Source organism: Passer montanus, unplaced genomic scaffold (assembly GCF_014805655.1).
Source record: "Passer montanus isolate IOZ18808 unplaced genomic scaffold, ASM1480565v1 scaffold20, whole genome shotgun sequence".
Lineage (NCBI taxonomy): Eukaryota > Metazoa > Chordata > Aves > Passeriformes > Passeridae > Passer > Passer montanus.
The window spans coordinates 6,227,935-6,250,166 of record NW_024366592.1 but is presented as its reverse complement, the minus strand read 5'-3'; the positions used below and the strand labels follow the sequence as shown (position 1 = coordinate 6,250,166).

Below are 22,232 nucleotides of genomic sequence, written 5' to 3'. Positions count from 1 at the left end.
TTCTTTCAGCATTAGCAAAGTTATAGGACTGTCTCCTGTGCTTCTAGACATGCTGGCTTCAGAGAGCTTGAAAACACATGTTCTTCCCATACTACTCCATTTGCCTTCTGATTTTTGTCTACAAAGCAAAATGTCTAAGTGGTAATGTTTGTGGTTAGCACGCAACTCTTCAGTGCTTGTGGCTGATAAAGACAACTGTCATTCAACCAGAACACTTCAATCCACATCAAGTCTTTCCTTAGAGAGAACTAAGGTAAACACAGGCGTTTCAACTTCCAATTTCTGTGATGCCCACGTAAGTTCTTCAAAATCATGCATGACTATCATCCAAATGAGCCGTACACAGGAACACTCCCCCGAGGTCACACAGGAAGAAGGTACAACTCCCCCTCCTGCATGAGTCATGCACCCCCTGCCACCTGCACCCACTGCCTTCAACAATCACACAGAGCTTGTCTTTTCAACAGGAGCAGCTTCACCCTTCTCTCCTCCAAGTGAAGGGCATGAAGCCCTGCTCTGGTCCTCTTTACCAAAAGCATTCCAAGATCTATGACTGAAAGCCACTCCTTTGCTTCATTTAACCCAACCTCTCCCCTCTCAGAGCACACCAAACTTCACAGCTATTTATCTCCAACCTCCCTATGTTCAATCTTTAAGAAGGCACTCTCTTCTCCACCAGACTAACACTACAAAACATGTTTGGCAGATTCCACTGCTTTTGAGACCAGTACACTGTCAGGTCTCAGTACAGTTTAAAAAAGAGAAGCTAGGTCTGAACATTTTGCAATAGCACCATCATCTCTGTGCATGCTTTAACTAATCTGTCCTGGTTTAACCAGCTGGGGCAGGAGTTGAGGAGTTCTGTCTGTATCCTTCAGGTTTCACTGCAAGAGTTCCAGAATGTCAGCCCAGAGAACCTGGAAAAGAGGAAGCAGTTTGCATCCCAGATGTTAACCTTCACCCAGTCACTGCCAGACACTGACACAGGCTGGAAACACAGGGCAGAAAACTCTAACTCTGGAGAAACAAATCACTTCTCAACTATGGCTGCAGCACAAAAATCACAATGTAAAGAAACTCAAGTTTCCTTCTTTAACAACACTATACTGAAGGTACCACATCTTTGACTCACACCACTGAAATTATTTAAAAAATTGTGACTTTCTCTACAACTAAATGTCACCTTCCTCAAAACCATTAGACCATATCCTGCAAGGCTTCATTCATTCATCCATGGTGCTGTACACCCTGAAATCCTGGAAGTCTCTTTCCATCCTCTTCTTATTTCCTAAGGAAAATTTTTAAAACTGGTAAAAGCACAGTGTAAAATTCTACCATTTAGCTATCAAGAAATTATACTGCTGCTAGAAAAAGCATTAATGAGCAGCCCTTGACAATATCACTGCCCTTGTTTGCAACAGGTCTTTCCAGCAAGCACGGGAAGAGAATTAAAATTCTGTCCTTTTCATTTTTATCCAAAAGCAATGGAATTAACCCATAGGATTTTTTACTTATTTTCTTTTCTCTTAAAATTGGCAGCAAAATAAATAACTAAATAACCTCTTGAGGAATGAGGACAGTCCATGGAAGCCCAAGCTCAAATACTTAAAGTAAGGGTATAAGCCCCCAAACTTGTTTTTGCTTTGAATTTGTGTTCAGGATTGCTGGAAGAAACTCTGTAATTCATCATACAAGGCAGGCCAATTTAAGCCAAAGCTGCTGTCCTACATCCCCACATGCAACCCAAATACACTATATTGACCTCTCCTTTACATCACTGGTGCTTTTACAGCTAGGTGGAAAGCTAGTTCAGGGAAATGAGATGGAGAGAAACCAGTGTTGTTTTAGAGAGGGTAGGGTTAAGTTTTCAGTTGGCTCAGCTCCCTGTCTGGCTGCATGAGAGGCAGGGATGACACAAGGGAGTAGGGAAAACAAGCTGCCTTCAACCAGCTTTAAGCTCCAACTGAACTTGGCCAGCCAGCTGGAAGGTCAGGAGATGGAACCTGCTGTGCTCATGCCACTCCCCAAAGAACACTGCAGTGCTTGAGGTGTGTACAATGCACATGATTAAAACTAAAAAGCCTTCTGAAGAGGTACAAGTCAGCACTGAACAAGCAGGCAAAGCTACAGAGCCCAGTATAGGCTCTTGCAAAAGCTACAGGCTGAGGTCTGGGGGAAGTGCACAGCCCGAGCTCAGGGACATACTTTATTAGCTGAAAATTATTCTGCCCCACTCCTCTGGTTTGAGACTCCCTGACACTGTCTCACACTGCCCACAAGTTAGTCCCCAACACCCAAATCTATTCCTTCCCAAGGCAGTTTGGGTGTTCACAGCAATGGTATTACTGCTGAGGGTGTACATACCCTCCCCTACCACAAGCAGCCCTCCCCTAAAGTGCATAAAACCTAGAGGTTGTAAGTGCATTGCACGCCAAACCTGCAAATTTAATTTTCCCAGTTCCCCAAAAGCCTCAGGCACAGTTTTCAAAAAGAGAATTGCCAAAGTGGATCATAACTAGAGGACTGACTAGTGCTGCATCGCACCCTAGGAGGAACGGATAATACTAATCACACTAATACTCTTTAATAGGAATATTAGGAGCCCAGGCAGCAGCAGAAGACAGGTAACCTTGCCAGCACAGACTCAAAAATATAAGGTATAAGACTCCCTCCAAAACGTTTGGTAATCATTTATTCTGACAACTCCCTCTATTCCTAACCCCTAAGCAAACATCCAACTCCTTTTTGAACCTTGTTAAATTCTTGGCCCCAGCAGCATCCTGTGGTTGACTGTTCCAGCATCTAATTGCAATTCCTAACTTCTGGAGCCGCCTGCCGCGGTCTGTCTCACTTAAACACTGAGCCCACTCCACCCACGTGCAAGCAAAGAATGTTCCTGATAATCCTCATGAACACATCTGCTTCAGAGCAGAGCACTGCCTCAATGCAGGTCTGCACCAGGACTCCAAAAGGTATTAAACTGCCAGGAACTGTGGGAATGCCAGAAGGAAAAAGCCTATGGCAGACTAATTCCTGCAGCAATATTTGGAAGAAGCACTCTTTTAGACAAAAATAAATAATGTAAAGGCAGAAAACAGGACAGCTGTGTAAGAACAGCAAAATACTCCAGCAGTTATTAGCAAGGAGGTGCTCTGGTTTCATCGGAGTGCACCTGAATTACAGACTCTGCTCTTGTAACACATCAGTCCCTCGAAAACACAGACCAAATGTGTCAGGCACATAGACAGACTCATGTTGTATCATCTCCTGCACATCAGGGAATCCAACTGTACTGGCCAGTTTCCAGAGTGAAATCATATAGTCTGCTATCAGCACTATGAATTTATATTTCCAGAAAATCCTGATGTCATAGCCTGAGAGCAATTATCAATGAGGAATTATTGATTTTAATGTCAAGTTGTGCAATCACTTAACAGAGGGAGAAATAGAAGACAACAGCCAAGAACGAACAGGCTATTCAATGTCTTTAAAAACAAAAAAGAATTTGAGAGGGTCTTTGATATCCAGAACAATTGCAGTCATGGCCAAAAAGAAAATCTAATTTCATTCCACTAGGGACTTACTGTCGGGTCCAAATTTCTTACTGTAATTTGTTGATAAAAATAAACAGCTCAGCTGAAATGGACAATATACACGTGGCTGACAATATAAATGGCAGAAGCATGATCTACTAGACCTATTTTACTCAGCAAATGCTGCAATCAGATGTGGGAGCCATGACTTCATCGAAAGGTATGGAAGCACCCTGGAGTTCTGAGCAGGAACAGCACATGTGTGCCACAGGATGCCCGAACACACCTGCCAGGCTGCTGCCATCAGGGAGCTAAGTTCTCTGTGAAACATGACTCCCACCAAGGGAAAAACAAGGAAAGCTCTTTTATCACACCTGGAGACCACAGTTTCCTGGCAGTGTCAGCGTGTTTCAGCTCATCAGCCAAACAAGCACTGGCACCAGCACAAAGTAAAGGGATGGGACTGGGTCACCAAACAGCAACACTCAGTACCAGAGGAGCAAAGCCTTGGCACGAAGCTCCATCAGCTCCCTCCTATAGGTTCACCACTGTCACAAAGGTGGGGTGGCCCTGCATCCACCTCCTCCCTTCTACCAGCCCTGGCACTTGTCTGATAGAGCAATAGACCAAAGCAGATTATTAACAGCGGAAAATTAACCTGGCACAAAAAGAGCTCTCTGCCAGGTTAGCAACACAAATCAGTTTCACACAGGGTCAGATGAATGTCAGACTCCGAGAGGATGGAGGGACATGCCAAGGAGGAATGTGGGTGTGTGTATTCTCCTCCTTGGACAGGAGGGAGCTATTGCATCAGCTCAAGCTACACTGCATACTCTGAGGAGCCAGACTCTCACTTTGCCTTGGAGGGGCCATCAGCCTCTCTTACCAGTCTCTCCATGCAGTGTTCCAGTTATGTACAGCACCATTTTAATGTTCTCCCATCCATCAGCACAGGCAAATGAACTCCATGAACCCCAGGTACAACCTGCACAGAAGTAGTGAACAACATCCCCCATGGTACCCATCCTACAGACAGAGCCCAAGCCAAGCACTTTCCACACACAGGCCAGAGGAATTTTGCTTTCTGCAAGTTTTCAGAGCAAATACCCTTTAAACCTGCAGTTCTTCAGTGACAGCCTCACTTTAATACAGAGCTACATGATTGCAAGGCAACAAATGTTATTTTGATAGAAATCAAATGTTAATTTAAGAAGGGGGGAAAAGGGAAAAAAAAGTAGCATCTTTCCTTATTTTACTTTTCCACATCTTTTATGAGGGCTAGTTTACCAGATGTGCCCAAAAAGCAAAACTAATGCATCAGTCTGATCTGTCTATTAAGAAATTATGCATCTGGAACATTTCTGAACTATACTGCAGGCATCCTCTCTGTGCAGGGATTGATTCAGCCGTGCACTGGGATAGCTGTTCACTCAGATAACAGAGAGATTGTATTCACTTGCAGAAATACCTTCCTTTCAAAGACATCAGAAAACAAGTATGCAATGACTGTATTTGCATCTGAAGCAGGGGACAGTGAAAATTCAACGTTGTGACTGTGTTTTTAACATTCGCTGAAAAGGGACAGATAGTCACTGAATAAGACTATGGTGGTTTAGGATGTGCTTAAAAGTAAAGTGGTTGTTTTGGTTTAATTTAGCTGTTTCCAGAAGCAGAGACCGCAAAGCACATCACAGGAGTCACCTTCATGTGTTTCACTGCAAGATGCCAACATCCCAAAACAAAAAAATAAATTCAAGAGAGATATGTCAAAGGCTTGTAAGTTATTCCACCCGAGGAACAAGTTTCTCAATGCAGAACAGCTTCCTAACACAAACCTACAGTTATTATACCAAAGCAGAGGGACAGGAGTTAAGTACAAGCTGCTTCACATAGTTTTTTAAAAATCCATTAGCTACAGCATCTCCTTTAGACAGAATCATAAACTGTAGAACAAGAACGTGCCTGAGGGCAAGCCTATTTAGTATCATGCCAAACTCCTCAATGACACCTCAGAAGAGCAGAGCTCTTTGTGGCTACAGCAATTGTCTTCTACATTATAAGAACCAAAAAAAAAAAAAACCCCAAAAACAAAAAAAAAAAAAAAAAAAAAAAAAAAAAAAAACAATTAAAAAAAATCAATGTAACTTTTTTTTTTCCCTTTCCAGGTTTGGGCAGTATGCCCTCCTGGACAGAAGAGATCCCCTCAGGATATTTACAGTGCCACTTCACAAGAGAATGAGAAAGTAAGGCAGTGAACTAATCTGTACATTTACCACTGGTTAACCCCCACCTGCATTCAGGCAACAAACACCTTTAAAATAGAGTCTTCGATGGAATCATCCTCCTGTGAGGGCCTTTCGGTGAAGGCACAACAGTGTCCTTCCAAGGACAAGAATACTGAGGTGACCTTCCTAGCTCAGCTCCAAATAAAAAGCTGCCACAATGAAACTTGAGGCCATTTAGCACATTAGGGCCTATTGTCAAGTGGCTCTGTCTTTTGCCCCATGGAGCACACAGTTAAAGAATAAGGCAAAAAAGAAAATGTTGGCACTGTCATTTGTCCTACTGCTTCCTAATGTGCAGAAGTCTTGATGATCCATTTCTGCCTAATGGTAAATATTTATGAAAACCAAAACCAGCTACTTAACTTTTTTGCTTTTCTGCTATAGTCAGAAATCCCAGGTCTCATTTCAAAGGCTCCCTACTGAAACCAAAGCCAAAAACTAAACCCAACTCAACAAAACCCAACAAGGCACCTAATCTGTTAAGAAATCACCTGTCTTGACCCAAACTATGTGCAAAACTAAGGTTTTCAGGGCAATAATGCAGTACATGTCCATTTTCTGACCTTTTTTACAAGAACAATACCTCCACCATCACTGTGAGGAAGCAGCTCAGATGAGAGCCTCCTCCGGCTGCAGCAACCTTGGCTCTGAGTGTCCCTGGAACTACAGGGAACTCCAAAGGGAGCAGCTGTTCCTTCACCAATACACATCCTAATGCAGTTGTATTTTAAGGATAAGGCTTTTCAGGTAGGCAAGTACCAAAATGGCACTGTGAAGAAAAAAGTACAAGGAAGAAGAACAACACACAAACACAGGAGTCTTTCCATCTCTCTGATCCTTAAGGATTGAAAGAATGTTCATTCCTTTCATAAGAAAAGAAACTGATAAACAAGAGTTGAAGTTCAGTGTAAACATGAGATAAGACACTATTTTAAGGTCACTTATTACATTTCCTGTGGAAGAAATAAAAAATTTTCTTTCAAGCTTAACATTTCTTAGCACTGTTTCATGACCAACATTTTGGCTGGAACAAGCCTAGTGTGTTAAGTTAATAAAAATAGTTACAAGGTACAGTTAACTCCAAATTTGATAACTGAGACTCAAGGGAAAAAAAGGCATTTGCACACAACTTTGTGCAAGTGAGCACATCCTGGATTAATTTCAAGAGAAAATATCCCACAGCTGAAAATCCAAAGTGGTATAGCAATAGCTCTTACCAAAGTTTAATAAAACAGTCCTTAAGAGTCCACCAGCAGAACTCACTCCTCTCTGAACTTACAGACACAGTTCTAGATGGACAATAAAGTTTGTGCAGCAAGTTTGTGATTGTGACTACCTTACTTACCACTACACAGAGGGAGTAGAAATGTCCTGACAGAACAGCCAACATCAGTGTGTTAAGGCTTGTTGCAACCCAGAACTTTGTCACTGACTCCTTCCCTAGTGCTCAAAAAGGGGATCCAGCCCCTCTGCTCACTGCATCTCACCCGGTGTTAGTTCTTCTTTTTTGGCTGTGCTTGCTCCCCTCAGGGTGGCAGAGGAACACAGCTCTGGGGCTGAGGAGGGGGACAGCAAGGGGGCAGAAGACTCCCCTGTGCCCCTGCAGCCCATGGGAATGCAGAGGTCCATTTGAAGCTCCTGGAGGAGTCCACACTGGAGCAGAGGGATGCCCGAAGGCAGCTGTGGAGAGAGGAGCCCACACTGGAACAGGTTTGCTGGCAGGACTTGTGACCCTGTGGGGGACCCAGACTGCAGCAGCCTGTTCCTGAGGCACTGCACCCCATGGTAGGGACCCCATGGTGGAGCACAGAAAGGTCTCCAACCTCTCTCCCTGAGCAGTGGCAGAACAAGGTGTGGAGAACTGACCATGACCCCTATTTTGGTCTGCCTGTGATGCTTGGCAGGGAGGAGGTAGAGCCCAGGAAGAAATGAGGGGAGAGGTGAAGGTGTTTTTACAATTTGTTTTACTTCTCATTATACAGTTCTGATTTTGACTGGTATTAAATTCAATTAATTTCTCCAGGTTGAGGCTGTTTTGCCCATGAGTGATCTCTCTGCCCTCAATTCATGAGCCTTTTGGTATATCTCCTTTCCATGGATGTCTGGCCTCCAGCCAGGGTTGAACCACCATATCAACCTATCCACCCCTGTCTTTCACAGGAAACGGCCCCAGCACATCTGAAGAGCTGCTCCTGTCACAGACATGCTCCAGAAACATTCCTATTAATGAGAAGAGGGAAACAAGCTTGGAGAAGGGGAATTAGAAGTAAATATTAGTGCTAAGTGAAAACAGGCAACAAATATACACCCTACACTTGCTCATGGAAAATACAATTTGTCTAATGCTTAGGAGAAAATTGCCCATTTCATTAAAATTTCAGGAAAAAAGTTACCTGTTACACATGCTTATATAAAGACTATTACACTGAGGTTCAAAGACTTTTTACCATATATTTGAAAGACATTCAAAATAATTCCCATTTTGCTATAAGCCATCCACAAGGACCAAGGCTGTACATGGTTTGTTGCCTAACATTTAAAGCTGAATACAGAGACTGAACAACACCCTTTGGTCACTGGTAAATACCAGGCTAAACTCAGTTCCCCCCTCCCTGCTTCCATCCTACTGAGACATCAGCTCCATTTACACCAGCCACAGAATGAGCAATAATAGTAAAATAGACAACTTCCCTTTAATTTCAAGAAACAATCCCATATCTACTCTTATGCAACAAAAACATTAGGTGCACCCTGACATGTTTAATTTAACACATTATCCATTGAATCCCCTCAAGCCTGAGCAATGCCTATGCCTGAAAATACATATACTAGAAAATCTCTTTTTATTTTTTTAACCAAATGCCAGCAACTCAAATCCCTTCTATTTCATGCAGGGGTGCATTTGTGGCCCCATTTTGCAAATTAACTATTTCAAAGGGGATGTAATCAGTGTGGTGGGCCACAGGAAGTGAAAACCACTCAAGAATAAGTCACATTAATTTGCTCTTACATACACAGAGGCCTCAAAGAGGCAAAAACCCAAACACTATCCCAAGTTACACGGAAGGTATGGTAGTGCTGACTAGAAGCTGAGGAAATGACAGAGGAGAGAGAGATTTCTGTGGTTTTCAGCTGCATAGTAAGATTTATTTCATTTTATTTTCTGATATTCAGGGCTTGAACAATAATGTAATACACTCTTATCTTGATTTCACTGTACCTTATTTTGATTTGCAAGAAAAATAAGCCTAGCAACCTGGATAATAAAGAGACAGTTCAGCACAATGAGAACTTGATCAGTCTTCTGAAAAACTTCAGTAGGGTTAAAAATTAGAAGTACCACAGGTTTTGTTTTCTTACCAAGCCCCTCCAGTTAAGAAGATAAAGGAGCGGGAAAATCAAAAACATCAAAATAGTTGGCATCAAAACGGTTTCTAAACAAAAAGTTTATGAACAGTCTCAGCATGTTTTATCTTTTCCAACCTCAGTTCCTTCTGGATGGCAGCTTTCCAAAGTAAAGACCAATTCTGCTGGTTTTAGGGAAAAGAGTCCCAAGCCATTAGGTTTAGCTTGTTCTGCTCACCCTTGCTCTTGGAAAAATCACCAAACTGAACTGAGGATTAAAGAGCAGCATACAAAATATTTGTACAAAAGCCCCAAAGGTGCAAGTCCACCAGTCCAGCTGTCTCTGCTCCTGCCACAGCATCACCACCCTGTGTTTTGTAACCAACCTGCCCCACTTTCCTGAGGAGTATGTTGGTCAGCAAAGCATCAGTGAATCCAAAAGGGACACTCTGTGTGAAGTCAGAGTGCCTCAATAATTCCTGCACATGTTATCTTCTCCTGCACCAAGTCCAGAAGCTAATTTTGGATATGTGCTTGCCTGAGTCCTAAAGTACCTAACTGGGACAGTTGGCAGAGCTGATCTCAGCTGGTGCCCACATGACCTTAGTCCACAACCCCTGGGATTTCTCCCCACACCAGCAAAGTGCCTGCCAGATCCCAAAGTGAGCCAAATCAAGTTTCTTGCCTGCCAGAAGCATTTTTCCTTTTTTATTTCCCAGGGAATTCCCTGGTTACATTGATCACCCTATCTTCCTTCCATCTTAAAATTCTGTTTACATCTCTGAGTAGAGATGAGTCACTCAGGACACTGGTTAAATATTAATTGATTGGAGGCTGGAAAACAAACATCCTCAGTTTCTCACCTTTTCCCAAAACTCTACCAAATCTGTTAATATTTAACAATTTCTACCTCTTGTCCTGAATGCACTACCCTTATCTTTCCCTGCTGCACATTGACCATGAGGGCAGATCAGCACAGCCCATTTTTAGCCATCTCACTCAACCATTTCATTGTACCTTTATGGAGAGACCACCCTTTTTCACATCAATCCTCCTCCTGCAGTACAGTACTTCAGTATCTAACTCACACTCCTGTTGTTTCACAGCACAGAAAACTGCTTTATTTTTACTTACATTTTAAATAGTTGATGCAATCAAAACTTTAACCTTTTTAAATGCTTCCTTCTGCAAGTTGAGGTGGTACAAAGGTTAACATACCACCACAATTTTATTTGCACAGGCAAGAATTATGACATGAGAAATAATTCTGCTCCTACCACATTTGTTCCATTGCCTGGCATTAAAATCTAGGCTGAGCCTTTACATTCCTCATCTAAATACATATGCAAACATTGACCACAAAAGTAATTGGATTCAGATAGTAATAAAAGGCATTTGGCATTTAAAATAAAGAAGTGAAAGTCTAAAACACCACTGTAGCTTAATCATCAATTGTCATAATACAGATCATTAGACAAAAGAAATCATTTATGTTCCAAGTGATTAATCTACAAATTCCTTCTGTCTTCTCTACCACAGAACATAATAAATCAGATTAATAACTGAGGGAATGTACAACAGTGGAGAACTGCAAACTATTGCAAAAAAAAGCAATTCAGCCACCACCCAAACTGACTCCAAATTTCAGTTCATACTAAACCTGGTGACAAGTTCCATGAAGGGGAAACAATCAAAACCAAGAGTAAATATTCTATCCTGATTTTTACTGTTTCTGCAAATGTATAAATGCAAACATGTACTTCCAATTCAATCACCTGCACCTTGCTACTTTCACATCACAGAAAAAGTAAGATTTGCTCTCATGGGAGACAAAGCAGCATGGAGTACTAAAGAAGTTTTATTTCCAGTATCTCTTTCACTTCCTATTAAAGATAAAGGTTCTGTTTAATCAGATGAAGTCAAGACTTCAGGGTTAAAAGGAAAATCAAGCTTCCCTTTCAGGTTCAGGCTTTGTTTAGCTGACAGCAACCTTCCAAGACTCCTACTACAAAGAATGAGAAAGGATAAAATTCTGACCAACCTTTTTCCCATCCTCCTGAGCCAGCTGAGGCCAACCCTGAGCCATTCCTTGCAGAGAGATCAGCCAGCACCAGGAGTGTCAGTAGTGCCTTTCCAGCAGTTTTATTTGTGTTTGATATCAAAAGGAACACCTTAATTTTATCCAAAACTTGTGAAGCATCACCAGGATTTGTTCTTCCCAGAGCTCGTCAACACCATCTTAGTTTGACTAAGAACTAAAAGCAAAGGGTTACTCACTGAAACACTTCCAGATGAAAATTATGGTTTTTGAAATATCTTGATGACCATGATTTATAATTCCCTGGTCCATAATATCACACTTTCCAAGGAGCTGTTTGGAAGCATTCCATTTACAGCACCACAACTGCAAATGGTATCTGCAGTCCAGCAGATCCCAGGTCAGCTTCCAATTACACACAACAGTCAGAGAGAAGGTGGAGGATGCACAGCACAAAACCCACCACAATAAGGACACAGCAGAGTAAAAACACAGTAGGAAGAGAAGGTTGCTTGTCTGGCCAGCTAATATCTGAAAAAGAAAGGGATTCTTTAGGATAAGGGTTTTCCTTGGCACTGTGCTACTTGTTTTAACTTGAAACATGGCTTCCCATCCATGGTAGCTGGCACAGGAGTTTAGAAAATGTAGTCTTTTTGCAGAAAGAGTGAATTTTAAATTAGGAAATTCAGACTCCAGTGCTTTTACACCAACGTTCATGTGCTGATGAGGCATGCCTTGCCAGGAATTTCACTTTGGACAGCTGAGATCAGGGGGAGGAGGACAGGCACAAGTAATTTTGCAAGGTGTCTCACCAAGAACAACTTTAGGCAAGCAGTAACGCTGCCTATATTAGCATTTTAATTTTTTTTAAATGGTTATATGCAAATAGGTTATAATCTTAGGTTCCTGGTGTGCACCAACAACCCTCCCAAGCACCAAAAGGTTTGGGCAGCATATAGCGAAGGACAGTACTCTCCAGGTGATGTCCAGATGTTGTGGCACAGACCTCCTATTAATGCACTGATGAAAACAGAATCACATAAATCCCCTGCCAACTCAAAGGGCTTTTATTGGCATGATAGACTGGACACAAGATACCTCCATGACATTTCCAAGGCAAGAGAGATTAAGGTTCAAGACATTCCTCTTCCACACTCCCTCTCCTAAAAATAACTTAGGAATTAGCAAAGCACTGGATTTAGCTGAACAGACATATGTGATCAATACAAAGATTCTCCCAAACAGATGTCTTCATTTATGTGAGATTACCTGTACTCATACACGAGGAAGGTGGGGTAAAAGCCTGGAATTTTAGGCTATCACTTAACAGACAGATTATTTCTTCCCCTTTCCCCTTCTCCCTTCATGTCTCTCCCCTCATGCAGTTCATCCCATGAGCTGCACTCTTGCAGCAACGCTGGTTTGTAGGGCTGGTGAGGAACTGGAAAGACCACCCTGTTGAACTGGACATTTTTGAGCTGGGGAGAAGGAAAGAGCATTGCAATCATCTTCTAGACGCAGTTCTCAAGTTCCACCCCCTGTGCTGAATAAACATATTTTCTCAGCACAATGGGCCACCAGGGAAGCACTCACTATGCACCACTCTTGGCATGACATCACCTTGGTCTTCAACACATCTATGATCAAAACAGTGTTGTCAAGAAAAAATTACTGAACTCTCTATTACAGATGAGGTACTGAGGTGAGGATCAAGAGCTATGGACAGCCTCTGAACCTCAAATTCTGAATTACTGCTGATCTATATATTCATTTTCTTACCACACACACTTAGAAACCCACTAGTAACAACAACCAAAAATAAGTTGCACCCAAAATTTCTACTTTTCAAGATCTTAAAGCTTTCTGAAAGGTTTTCAGCTGAAGATCACTGCACCATCTCCTCCTCACAGACCTAGTACTGTTTCAGCCCGTAGCTGCCTCTCAGTAAAAAGCACTGTGTGGCTCAACTCACAGGTCCAACGGGTACCAAACCCAGCAAGGTCACCAAGACCTTGGTCACTTGGTACCAGTGCAAACAGAACACAAACGTTCATGGAAAGAGCTTGAAGAGAAAGCATTTTCCAGCGTGCTGTTTCAGCAAGGTATCCACCCCTTTTCAACCACATCTGCTACTTCTTTAGTATTCCACTGACACCCTGTGGCACTTACCTAGACTGCAGGCTTTCCAATCTCAATATCCATTTTCTTAACTACAGGGGTAAAAAACAGCAAGTCAGAAAACAGAGAAAGGACACTGCAAGCCTGAGTTGAAGGACTGCTGGTGCACCTCCTTACTCCCAAAGCATGAAATGCAAAGATTTCTCCTGCACAGCACTTACCCACTAATAGCCTGTGCTGCTGTCCCAGTATCCCACTTGCTGTTGCACCTTTTCTTTGGGTACAAATACATCACTGCCATGCTGATGTAGCATGGTGAAAATAATCTCACTTTAATGCCTGAGCTTCTCAGGTCTTTTACTGCAACACTGAATGACACTGCTGGCTAAGTTACACAAGTGACTTCCAGGGGACATCCTAACTAACAACTGCAGCACAGGATCCCAAAGTCTCAGTTTTCACTGCATTAGTACAGACTCACCTACCTTTTCAAGAGTGTCATTTCTATATGCATCAGCATATTAAAAAAACCAAACAAAAATCCTCACAAGTGTATTCAAACAGCAGCCTAGTATTTTTACTGTTTGCCCTCAACCTCATTAAAAAACCTCTCATAAGTAGCAAGTGCACTTAATTTTGCCCTTCAACTCTTTACCACATGAAGAAACATAATCATAGTGGAACTTTAATACAACAGGCAGGCAGGAGATATTGCACATTTTGCATTTAATGAACACATCAAGGGGCAGCCTGGGCATATTGTGTCTTCTCTGAAATTATGTGCCACAATTACACATATAATTATAATATTATAAATATTTTGAAACATGGGAGAAGTAGACATGTGTAACACAGGTAAAAGCACCCATGTAAACAGTCACACACATACACACAGGAAAACCAAAAAAAAAAAACCTCCACAAGTACCCAAGATACCAGCTCACACACAGAAGGTGCTCACATCGCTGCAGTACCATTTTCAGAACTTCTCAAGTGGCTTAAGATTGATGAAATATAAGAATTTCCACCATAAAAAAGACATACATCTGCCACACTAATAAGCATTATGGTATTCCAAGGATGACCACAGGCTGAGCAGTGTTTCAGCAGCTCCCACTAAAGGCTGCCTGGAGCCCCTGAGCTCAGCCTGCAGGCAGAGTGGTGCCTTTGCACAGCTACAACAGGCAGCAATTCCACTCCCTACTAACATTACTACTCATCACTTTGTTACTACTGCAATCTGAAAAGCAGGATATCCAAGAGATCATCTGCATCTCAGGGTTCAATATGCAGTCTGCAGTTGCACATCTTCTGGTTTATGCATGCAAGGGTGTCAACCAGCCATGGCCAGCCCCACATGGAAAATAGAGGGAATATTCAGTATGTCAGACCTCACTGTTTAAGCCAAATGAACCACAAAATTCCTATTTTCCCTTTTGTTAAGATGCCCTAAGAAAGGAATAGAGGCAGATCAAATTTGATTCTAAACTTCAAGGTTTCATAACAATGAGCTTGCTGACCTGTGCTTTATTGGTCAGCTGTTGATCTCATCTCACACAATTATCCAGAGAGAACATGGTTAAAGCTGAGCTCCCACCACACTGCTTTGATAACAAGGCTAAAGGCTGGAGCAGACCTGCTTTTCATTTGTACCTTAAAACCCTTTTCATTTTTATACTATTTTAGTAAGTCAAACACTAATTAGAAAAGGGGCATATTATTTACACATGTGACTTTCTGGAATCTGCTCTTTATTCTGCTGATAGTATTTGGGCAGGAAATAAATACAAGAGTGGAGTTTTTGAATGATGTGATGTTACAGAAAGTGCAGTTAACTGCAGACAGGCAATACATACAGAAGCATCCTCTCATCTTTTACCCCTACCATAGTCACTTGACTGAATCAGCACCCATAGGGGGAAAAAAATTAATAATTGGTGCAATAATTTATACCCTCTTGGGTAAGCATAACATTTCTCAATAAACTAACTGGCCAAAAACTAAATAACCTGCTGGACTTGGATAAAGCCTAAGATCAAACAGAAACATTAAATTTTCAAAAGTGATGCAATGCAATGCAATGCTGGTCCTGCAGTAAGACACAAACATTCCAAAACTAGCCACCAGTCAAGAGAAAAAATATTAACAGGGGCAGGGGGGTCACACAGCATCACATGAAGCAACCTACACATCTACACATCCAGTAAAGACAGGTCTGTACAGTACAGATGTACAGGGCATAAATGTATCTTATCTCCTAGATACACTTCTGACATGAACACTTCATTGCATGCAATTTGCATTGATAGAAAACATCATGTTCAACAGATGGACATCCATCAGAGAAAGATGCCAAGAGACACATTAAAAAGAAGTGAGAAATTAACTGGCCCCTCAGTCAAAGACATAATCAAGTCTTCACTTATGAACAAGGCAGTAATGCTGAATAAAAGTACACAAATGTGAAGGAGAGAGAGAAAAAAAAAAGAAAAAATTCTATCCAGATTTTGATGCCTAGAAAGAGTTCTCCATGTGCTTTCCCATTACATGCTTATCCCTGTCTGGAGAGACTCACTATCTACACTCCAGAAGAACACACTAGCTCCTCTGCCTGATCAATCAGATGCATCTGATTTCCAGTCTCCTCCCAACATAAAGAGATTACACATTCTGTTAGCATTTATGATTACACTTGGGTAGTTTAGATGTTATAAGTAGTTATTTGCCTTTCACCCTAGCCTGTTAACAGTGATTTCAAGGTACACAGGCCAGCATGCAGATACGCCTCATTAAAGTCTGTGGCAAATTGATAAGCCATGACACAGTTAACTCCCTCCCACATGGTTATTTTGTTCAGCACATCTTCTAATGTGTCCCAAGAGCAGCTGCACCCCAAGGGCTGCACTGCCAGCTGAAGGGCTCTAGCTCTAGCAGGCTCTGTGAAGGTAAAGGAAGGAGGATCTGCAGGTGACTTGAGATGACCACCAAGGCTTATTCCCATGAAGCAAGATGGTGGGGAGGGTCACTATGTGCCTGTCACATATGGGGTCAGTAGAAACTGGAGCTCCAAGATCCTCAGCCAGGGACATGGCCAGGCTAATCCCCTAGGCAGAGAAGCTCACACTCATTCTGCTCATCAGCCAACACACCAACTACACCAAGAGGTGTGGAGTTGGCAAAGGGGAAGGGAAAGGTAGAAAGGTAGAGAATTCATTATCTGCAGTTCCTAATGCTCTCCCTGTGGGTATTGAGCATATTGACTGGATAATGTCTAACCACAGACCCCGATCCTCTTACACAGAAAACCAACTTAGTTCAGGTCTCCAAACAGCCAACAAACAACTGAGGAATACATGGAAGTCTGACATCATCCACTCCTTCAGGTGTCCTTTGAAGGGAAAGCTCCTTCCCTTAAAGCTGAAGCATCTTCTAGATTCTGATTTCAGAAGAAACTTTCAAGTCATGAATTCAAAATGGAGAGACAGATCTCTACAATACAGAATATTGCTCTACAAGCCTAAAAAAACCCAGAGAAACAACAAACCCACACCAAAAAACCAACCCCACTAACAAACAAAATAACAATAAAAAAAAAATCAAACTCACCAGGCAGATGTACTCACATTCTTGCTACTTCCTTCCACCCAACATGCACATTTTGTTAAAGTACTAGGCATGGGGTCCATCCAACCAACTTGGATGTTTCAAATTCTAGTAGAGGCCTATACCCTCAGCAGCTGCAAGCAGCAGATCCTCTTTGTAAGACACAGGGTCAGAAAGTATTCAAGTACCATGTGTAGAGAATTATAGGAATAAAGCTCACTGACACATGCTATTAGCTAAATTCCCTACACTATAAATTGAAGTAGGAGCATACAGTGAGGAAAGGGGAAGAAGAGAGGATGTAAGAAAGTATTGAGGAGTGAGATGTGACAAAATCTTGGTTTAAATGCAGTAAATTCTAAACATCCATCCTTCCTTTATACACTATGCTAGAAAGAAAAACACACTGGCATTTTTTTAAGACAAGTAGCTTTCCTACATGAAAAACGACTTCATAAAAGAAGTTATAAAAGTATAAACAGTCATTTCAAGGTAACACAAGCTTCTGTTTCTTGTCCCTGGAGGACAAGGGACGATCCATGGAGCATCTGTACAACATCACAAGTTTCACCCCAGATTTCTCAGCATCTCCCTGTGCCCCTCAGCTGAAGACATACACCAGCTGTAATATATGACAAGTTTTCCACTTCAAATATATTGAGCCTAAAAGGAAACTCCTTATGCTGAACCTACTCTTTCTGCCATGTAACCTGGGTTTCCTTGTTCCACTTCTTCCAGGGAAACCATAACCTTGACTTTTCAGAGTAAAAGTCCCACTGTATTCTTCATTAAATGCCTTTCTTAACAAATAACAATAATAAATATGGGTAACAAGCAGCACAGTAAGTAAAGTTCTCACTGTATACTCCTTAATGTAATTACTTATTTAATTTACTTCCAGTTCACAACTCACAGAGCTTTGCTTAATATGCCCTTAAAAACTTCATGGGCAGAAATGCCACAACCTTACTGAGCAACCTCTTCCCATTACTTGCTGTTCTTAGAAAAACAGCAGAATTATTTGCAGGACAAGAATCCAGTTATTCTGGGCTAGAGGATGCTAATGAGCTGCACCCTTCACAAGGCTGTAAGATGAAGACCACCAATGTTAGACAAAGTGATCTTCAGAACAAAGGGGTATGGAGTGCACAACAAAATTCACATTTTGCTGAATGTCTGCAAAAAAGACACCTCTCATCCACGTGATACATCTGGGAATGCAGGTGAGCCTCAGCAGCCTCTGCTGACCTTTTTTCTCTCAGTGGTTGAAGGACCAGGAGTTCCTAAGACAGAAGACATGCTGCACATGACAAATGCAATTTGCATGTGACATAGCTGATCTGTTCATAGGCCAGCCTCCAGCAGCACAGCAGCACATTGCTTAATTCACAGAAACAATCCCTGCTCTCCTGGGAACTTGCACACAACAGTCCAAACACCATCAGACAAAACAAAACAGAAAGAAAAGTATCATCACGTTCTTGCAGAAAGCCAAGCAGGCACCACCAACAGCTTTAACAGCTAAATATCCAGGATTAAAATTGTTCCTTCAGTATTAAGGTTTTCTCCAGAAATAAGTCAGAACACAAAAGTGGGCTGCTGAATTGTCTCTAAATAACCACAAGCCCATATTCAGTGAACTCACAGTATGCTCAATACTCAGTATCACACTGCCAAGAGATGCTGCCATAACAGCTTCCTCCAAACAACGAGGAAACAACAAAGGAAAGGGCAGCACAAAAACATAACCAGTACTTACTAAAGTTAGTTTCAAGTTACTACGGGTGCTGTTTTAGTTAGGGGTTAATTTTAATGTACAAGATCCACCAGAGGGAGGTCACAGTCCTCCCTGACCTGCCAGCAGCAGCTGACAGTCACTGCCTATCTGGCAGCTTTTGTCAACCAGTCAGGACTCTCAGATGGTCACAATAACACCAGGCTGACCTGAAGAACCATGAAATGAGATTGGAGAGGAAACTAATCACAAAATCCTATGGGAACAGGAAGAGACACAGTATGTAAAGAAGTTTCTGCTGCTCACACATCACCTTTGCAGTGATACAGTAACCTCTCTTTCTATTGCTTCTTCACGCCGAATATTTTTTTACCAATGCACAATTCCAGCCATAAGCAAGAAAATGTTTCTTTCCCCAAAAAGCCTCCAGAGACAAATAAAGCTTGCAAGAAAGAGAGAGTCTGGGCCTGCAATGAAGGAGCAAGGACACAGGTTTTAAACCAAAGAGGGTAGGTTCAGATTGGACATAAGGAAGAAATTTTTTTATTATGAGGCTCGAACAGCATGTCCAGATCATGAGGAGTCTTCAAGGTCAAGCTGGACAGAGCTTTGAGCAACCTCACAGCAGCTTTCCAGTTCCTGAAGTGAGCCTACAAGAAATATGGAGAGGGACTTTTTACAAGGGCTCCTAGCTGTACCTCTGAGGTGCAATTCTCCCTGTAGAAGTCAAGGGAAAGCAGGAAAGATGAATGGACAGGGCACTGGCATTTTCTTCCAAGTGAGAGCGCACAATGGTAAAGATTTCCAGGTTCATTGATCACAGGCTCAACTCAATATAGCCAAGAGGAACAAGGGCATTTGTTTTTCAAGAACATGCACTGTTTACATGGCCATGTACTTTGCCAGTCCATTTATTTAATGATTATTCCCCTTTTCAAACTCAAGAGCAAAATAAAACCCCTTGGCTCTGCTTAGGCAAGGAGAAACTGAATAGAACAATGAAGTTCACTTCATTGTGGACTCTAAGTCCACCTGCCAGCTGGTAGATCAAGCTTTTAGAATGAGCTCCTAAAAGATCTTGAAACTTCTTCAACCTTCCCAGAAACATAATCTTGCATGGGAAGAATACAGATAAGAGACCAGTCCAAAACAGAACAGTTTCTCAAGTGGGCCTGTAGTAGATCTGCCATCTCTCTAAAGTTAACTCACACTGCTTTCTGTAGTGAACACAAGTATCACAGCCTGGTTGTTCAAGTAATAATAAGCACTTGAGGCTGAAAAAGGTGTTCACAAAAGTGATTCAGCATGCAAAACTCTTGAGCAGTCACCAGATGTCACCACGTCTCAGGAGACTCACAGGGAAGCAGCAGGCCAAGTGACAAAACCAGAAGAGAATGTTTCTATTGTACATCCACAGCTTCAGGTCCAAAGTAAGGCCAGAAAAAGCAACTCAGTCATCAAGACAACTTAAAGGGTGCACATTTAGGAGATGAAGGACCTGGAAGCAGTGTCCTGCAACCTCTGCATCTCAGCCACATGGCTGCTGCCCTCTGCCCTTTCTCACTTCCCACCTCAAGCCCTGGACCCCTGAGACTCTAACAGCCTCACAGGAACACCATCTCTGGAAGTGACCACCAGTCTCAATTCCCAGGACTTCCTTCCACAGGTCTTGTGCAACCCAGGTTTGCTCATGAGCTTGGGTGGAACTGAAACTCTTTGTCATCACACTCTTACACACACACAACTTTCGTGCCAGATGTTTTAGCATCTTATAAATTTTTTCTCTCATATTAAAACTTCCTCATTTCTTTTAGATTTGGATTCCAGCATTAACATTTCAAGCTGCCACTAGCATGACCCTAGTTCTGTCTTACATACAAAGCAGGACTCAGCATTCTCTACAGGCAAAGCGTGTTCTGCTTTTTTTCATGGGCTCTCCACCTTTTTGCCCCTTCTGCAGGAAACAGCAGTCAGTGCCATGTACATCCAGAACATACTCATAAAATAAAGTGTCCAATAAAATGTTAATGTATGGCCCAGGCTATAATAATGTCTACAAGTTTTAGTCATGTTTCAGTACTCTTATGCAATAGGCATACACAAATAAACAAAAAGTAAATACTTTCTGTCCAAAAAGTGGTGGTGTGATGCTACCTCTGGTAGATTACCTCTAGTGAGAGGTAATTATTTTCAGATAATAAGGCCACTCTGCATTTTCCTCAAAAAGAGGAAGCTAGAAGCCAGGCCACAAAACACACAGGCCTGTTTTTTGTTATGCTGCAGGCTCAACAACTTTGATTGAAATCTTCACTTTCTTTTGAACAGAAGAAAAAAAGAATGAGTGCAAGGGATGAAAGTAAAAAAAAAAAAAAAAGAAAAGAGTAGGAGGAAAAGAAACAAAGAAAAGTCTCAGCCCATCTACCCCACTACAAAAAAACAAGAATAAAATCTGCTCTGTGTTGAAAACTCCCACAAGGTACCTTGATTTCAAGCAGCTAAACGCAAACACAGGTAGCTATGACTCTGACAGTAACACACAGCCTGTTTTTAAAAGACTAGAGCAAAACAGGAGACCGTCATCCATTACAAATTAGAACATAACACAGCATCTCATCAACCAGTGGTACAGGGCAAGCTGGAATGCTTGGAGCTGTTTGTCTTCACAGTAGAGGGTTCCATTGCAGAGAACATTACCAGCACACCTCTAAACTAGCTCACCCACTGTTTAGAAGGCTGGGATTAATTATGGCATAACAAAAGAGAGGAACGTTTGAAACAAGAGGGGAAGCGAAAAATAGGGACAGAAATATGAACTGCAGTAGATACCTCAGGATACACAAATGACATTAGGTACAAAAAAAGAAGGCATTTAAAAACAGAGGAAGAACAATCACTCACCTTTCAAGAGGGGCTGGAACGTTGGAATTTCCTGCAGTTTTATGACATCTGGATCATTGCTGACATTCCGTGAGGATTGTGTTCCTGGGGCTACAACCACAATGTCGTCCATTTTTGCTCGTTGCTTGGCTGGCAACGGAGATGCTGGATATTGGAGGGAGACGGAATAACCAACTTTACAAGCAGATTACACCAGAATCCAACCCCATGCGAATATCGCTCTATTTAACACTGCACAGGTATGCTTTTTATAGCACACTGCCGACATCACTGAAGGAGTCTAAGCTCCTTTCCCCACGGGGGAAGAGCTGATTCCGGAGCACCTGCAGCACTGACAGCCCCGCACCGCCTGCCCGGCCCCGCTGCCCCGGCCCGGGCGCTGCCCCCGCGCCGTCACAGGAAGGGCCGGGCCGCGCTGCCGCTGCCTCCCGCAGAAACAGCCCTTCCCTCCTCCAAGCCCTTCCCTCCTCCACAGCCGCTGTGCCTCACAAGGAAACAGCCGTGCTCGTCTCCACAGCCGCTGTGCCGGCACAGCCCCGCGCCCTCGCTCCCCGCCAGGCACCGACCTGCGGCGCCGGGCTCGCCCGGGCGGCTCTCGGCCTCGGCGCTCTGCTCCGCGCCCATGGCGCTGCTCCGTCCCCCGCCCGCCGCAGCGCGGGGGCCGCCGCCGCCCACGG

General features: G+C 42.6%; 1 protein-coding gene across 1 annotated transcript in view; it reads right to left on the bottom strand.

Annotated features, from left to right (window-relative positions):
• The window catches only part of BORCS5 (BLOC-1 related complex subunit 5), a 61,771-nt gene extending 39,545 nt beyond the window's left edge, over nt 1-22,226 (bottom strand). The window contains exons 1-2 of the mRNA XM_039708379.1: nt 22,122-22,226; nt 21,556-21,699 (exon numbers count right to left, since the gene is read on the bottom strand). Of these exons, the coding sequence (XP_039564313.1) occupies nt 21,556-21,699; nt 22,122-22,179 (202 nt within the window). The 5' untranslated portion in view covers nt 22,180-22,226. The remainder of the gene's footprint in view (nt 1-21,555; nt 21,700-22,121) is intronic.
• Between the last annotated feature and the right edge of the window lie 6 nt (nt 22,227-22,232).